Source organism: Lactuca serriola, chromosome 9 (genome assembly GCF_051521515.1).
Source record: "Lactuca serriola cultivar US96UC23 chromosome 9, Lser_US96UC23_V15, whole genome shotgun sequence".
NCBI lineage: Eukaryota > Viridiplantae > Streptophyta > Magnoliopsida > Asterales > Asteraceae > Lactuca > Lactuca serriola.
In genome coordinates, this window is record NC_136416.1 from 171556120 (window position 1) to 171561456 (window position 5337).

At 37.1% G+C, this 5337-nt stretch overlaps 1 protein-coding gene across 1 annotated transcript; it reads right to left on the bottom strand.

Annotated features, from left to right (window-relative positions):
* Positions 1-799: 799 nt before the first annotated feature.
* LOC145076298 (uncharacterized) lies at positions 800-3496 on the bottom strand. Its single transcript, XM_079022226.1, has one exon. It carries the CDS (start codon positions 3494-3496, stop codon positions 800-802), a length of 2697 nt encoding a protein of 898 aa, XP_078878352.1.
* Positions 3497-5337: the final 1841 nt, after the last annotated feature.

Sequence of the window (5337 nt, forward strand, 5' to 3'; positions counted from 1 at the left end):
AGGCGGACATTCTTACCAAACCATTAGCTCGAACCAAGTTCAAGGAAATGCAGAGCTTGATTGGGATTGAAGACGTCTCTAGAAGGACTTAGAGATTCAAGGGTGATTGTTGGAATCCTAAGTTTGAGGATCAAACAATCCAATTTAGGCAATCTAGTATTAGGAAACTATTTTACAAGTCGGTTCTTAGTTTCGTAATTACAATCTAGTACAAGTCGATCATTAGATCTATATATACATATCTTAATCGAGTTTTAGGATTAAGAATTCATAATTATAACACAAATGTTTTGAGTGATTTTCCTTTTAATCAAAGAGTTTGTTTGATTAATTGTGTCTCAATTTTATCTTGAATATGACTATGTTGACCGAGAAAACAAAGACAGTGCCACTGAATTAGGTTTGGCAATTGTGCACCCTCCTGATGTGACACTGTATGTGAGTGAACAAGGATACTTACAACACAACTCTTAGCTTTCCAATGGATTCAAAACAGGGAGTCTAGACCAAGGACATTGTTAGTTTAATCATTGCCGCCAAGATGATTCGATGAAGGGCTTTACAAATGCAATTATTTGCCTTTCAACAGCATCACTGGCAGTTTTTATAATCACCTTTACATAAGTAAATTATCGTGATTTATCGACTACATTAATGAGTATATAGTAAGCAGATGATGCAAGAAAATACAAATTTAGGCTTTGGTTTGTGGAACTGAAAATTTTGACTCTCTATTACTACTTCCGAAAAAAATAACTATTACAAACACTAAAACTTTGCGTACGTAATCATTAATAAATTACTCATTGTTTACCACAGGCACCATTTCATATTCAACAGACTCCTGGAATCTCTTTGGAAGCATAAATCGACCACCAAAACGTTGCTGCAAGAACACGATCACTGCAAACACAACACCCCCACAAGCAATGAAAACATCCCAAGAAGTTGAGTAGAAATCTGCTCTTGGATTTGCATACAGATAGAATCGATCAAATTGATGACTGATGTTCTTTTGACCCCTATAGAGATCATACGCATGAGGTAGTAATCGAACAAAAGTGTTCCCTATATAAAACAAATAAGACAAAGCATTCCCTTTTGAAATCTGAAAAATGTTAAGAACGATTTGTGGAAACAAGAATCCATCTAGTGTTAACCCCGCATAAGACCTCAAATCACCCCAGATTGATCGATTACTTGAGATAATGTAATCATTGTCAATCCACTTCGCTAGCAACATGATCAATCCACCACTTATATAAATCGGTAAACAGATTACAATACTCCGTATCTCATGATTCCAATGTTTCTGTTCGTCATTCCCAGGTTTAGAATTCCATGTCAATTGGAGGAGACGGAATTGCAAAATGAAAGCTACCATTGTCACTATCCTCACAATCACTTCATTCACTTCAAGCAATCCACCACTACCCCCGAGTGGAATGTTTTGAGGGTAACGAGTGTTTGAAAACATTGCCTCGAAATTCAACACTAAAGGAACCATGTACCCAAGTGTAAGAATCACCATCATCAAAATCGAAATCAATGGAATCAATTCTGGATTCTTTTTGACATGAAAGAGTTGTAGCACTATAAATAAACACGAAAGTGTCACTGAAATCAAGTCCATGATGATTTCCAAATCCATTCTCCATATCGATTCTTTCGCTTCGGTTTCAGTGTAAGTGAGAGAAACGATACGTAAAGGATCAAAGTACAATGCATCTGATCTTTCACGTAAACTTTGTATACTTCCTTTAATCAAAAAGCTTCCGTTATTCCGTTCGATACGTGGGAATCGGAATCGCACCATAATCTCACAATCGAAAGATTCATTTCTTGATTCCTTGCTAGATGAATTTAGATTCCTACAACCGATCATGCAAAGTCTTCCCGTTTGACTATCGTAAAACCCTTCCGCTGAAATCTCGACTTTACCATTGTTGGTAGAGGATAACAACGGAATCCCGCTTTGCAATTCCGATGTTGAATTAACAAACGGACGGAATGTAATCTCGTAGCTAATGTTCATCGGACCGGTGTCACTGGTGGCGGCTGAGGGTGATGCCACCTGAAACGGATTAGAATTTGAAGAGACCACCGTATGTGAGTTGTAAAACTGATTCCCGACAAAGATCGGAACTGCAGAGCCGGTGGAAACCATGTTTCCATGTTTCACAGACATGTCGAAAGTCATATCCCAATTATACCCTGATGGGTATGAAATCGATCCCCAATTAGGAAACTTTCTTCCAGGGCAAATCCGTCTTAATTTCTCCAATTTTGTAAACTCATACTTCGATCCATAATGATCGAAACTATGATCAAAGCTTTGAAACTTGATTGGTTCAAAGTACCCGACATCATCCGCTTTCTTGGTTGACCAAATTTGACCTTCGGTGGTATGTGTGTTCATGATTGATCGAACTTCAGGGAAATATAAGGTCAACCTGATCGAACAATCTCCGACATGAGCACTTCCCAAAGGATCAGTTTGATTCAAGATATGGCAAGCTAGTATGCAAAGCTCGTTGTTTGTTCCATTCCATGTTCCATCTCCAATTAACGTTATATTTGGATTAAAAGATTGATCATAACGACTATTCCTTCTATCTTGAAATTCCACTAAAAAACGTAACTTTTGTTCATGTGGTGAACATTGAATCGCATATAACGATAAAAAAGAAGGCGAAAAAGGAAAGGAAAGTGGGTGCCCAGTATCTTGATTCTCCAACTTGAAAGTCTTGAATTGATCTCTAAAAATCGAACACATATCTAAAGATTGCATACTAGCTACCGAATGTTGTTGAGTGAAATTACCGTTTTGCCCATTACACTCTTCGTTAGAAACCAACGAGTAATTGTATTTGAACTGAGCTACACGAGGGAACCCCATCATCGAAATCGGCTCGAAGTAATCAGAATCTTGAACGGAAGCCAAACTCTCCAAGATTCCACTGACTAAACTATTATTCAAATTTATAAACCTGGCGAAATTAAGTTTAAGAACAGCGTCAAGTTTAAGAGGTTTACCCTTTTCGGAAAACCAATGAGCGGATCCCACCATACAAAGCTTGTTAGTGGAAACTGACCAAAACCCATCTAAGTAAAACACCAATGGACGATAAAATCGTGAATAATTAGAGTGGAAAACGTATATATTTGACGAAATGAATCTTAGTTGGGCTTGAATTTTGTATGTGTCGAAGGTTTGTGTTCTAAAGAGGTTGCTTGTGGGTGTAAAAAGGATGGATCTTTGTGAGGGGGAATCAGGGCCGAGAATGTTCTGACCACCGGTGTAATGACTGGTTACGGGTTCAAGAAACGGGTATCGGGTGAATATGTGGGTGGTCGGAATGGCTTCCGGAGCAAAGGAATTACAGTGATCGGAATAGGAGATTGTTTGAGCTGAGGAAATGACTGTTGGAATGAGGATGAAGGTTAGGATGAAGATGGTGACGAAGGAATTGGATGGAAAGAGTGAAGGATTCATGGCTGGAATGGAATTGGAGATGGGGGGTTTGGTTGATGGTTGACTTGGTTTTGATCTTATAATGTGATTTTTAACTTTTTATAATGGGTTTAATTGCTTAATATATTGTGGTGACACCTTCCAAGAAACTAAGATTGGTTTTGACGGGGTTAATGAAGTGGGGTTAAAATTGTCAAAAAGAAATTATCCACAATACTTATGTGAAATGTCCTCATCATATGTATATTTTAATTTTTTATTTTAGGATTCTTGGATATTTCGATGGATTTTTGTGGAATTCTTGTTTACTCTTGTTTTTTTGTGTTGTTCATCTACGATATAACAAATGTGAAATTTGTACAGATTCTTTTTGGAAATCAGATTGGTAGAAAAAAATTAGAAAAAGATGTGAAGGTTTGAAAATCAAAATCAAGATAAAACTTTGGATTTTTCTTGTTTTCGTGAGTTGTAATTAATGTTTCATTTTTAGGGTCTTGATTCCTGTAATATTGTAAATTATTAATCAAACCAAATGATGAACTGAATGAACTTGATATTCAAATACCATTTATACAACTTGAGTAGATTTTCTAATTTGTTTACTTATACATCTTACATATTCAATAAGAGCTAAATACATAAATTAATAACATAGTTAAGATCAATTTACACTCTAAACGGTATAAAGTTTATTTATTTGCTTTTGTTAGAATATTTATGCATGTACTATATTGTTTAGGCTTATATATTAGCCCATGTTTTATATAGCCGTTCGACTGGGTTTATTTCTCACCACAATGCATCAAAATCACATGCGAGCGAACCCACACTATTGTCCATGAAATGGGCTTCTTGTGCCATCTCCACAAGTAGCGACAGAAACCACACATCAGGCCCATGTGTAAATGGGTCATTCGTATACTGCTGAAAAATCAAATGACAACGATATCCCTTCTCCTTGGTCCTGGTTTAATTCGGATCAACTCAGCTCACTTCCGTAAATGTTCAGCAGAATGTCTCTCTAAGATCCATAGCCGGGTGAATGCGTTATGACACCTGTGCCACAAAACATGTCCACACAAACCAGGTATACTCAGATAAATATAACTCTAATGCTATCCTAGTTGGAGATGGTTCCTTAATTCATGTTAATATCGAACGAACACACAATTTCCTATCCAACATTCTACGGCCCACTCTATTTAAATAAGTCTATCCGGAGTGGAACCCCAAGACGTGTGAGAAGCTGACGTGGAGACTGCCAAGATGCGTGAACACCGCCCTTAGGGCCGGTGGTTGTGGCGTGAGTTTGAAGATGGAAAGAGATGACGAATAGGAGAAGGGGAAAGCTCCTTGTTTGTTCCATTCCATGTTGCATCTCCAATTAATGTTATATTTGGATTAAAAGATTGATCATAACGACTATTCCTTCTATCTTGAAATTCTACTAAAAACGTAACTTTTTTTTCTTGTGGTGAACATTGAATCACATACAATGATAAAAAAGAAGGCGAAAAAGGAAAGGAAAGTGGGTGCCCAGTATCTTGATTCTCCAACTTGTAAGTCTTGAATTGATTTGTAAAATTCGAACATAAGTCTAAAGATTGTATACTAGCTACTGGATCTACAAGAGAAGTCATCAAGGTTAAGACTTTATACCTCTAAAAGATGCACAAATTTTGGATCCACAAGTTCCAAGCTAACCAACACTTCTCCAATGAACTCCTTTCTCTTTAATGTGTACCAAAAACACTCCAAATCACTCAAAAGCCCCAAGAATGCTCAAATGAAGGCTAGGGTTACGTTTTTAGGGTTAAGGTTGATGGAGGTCGAAGATAATAGGGTTTGAACACAAGTTAAGA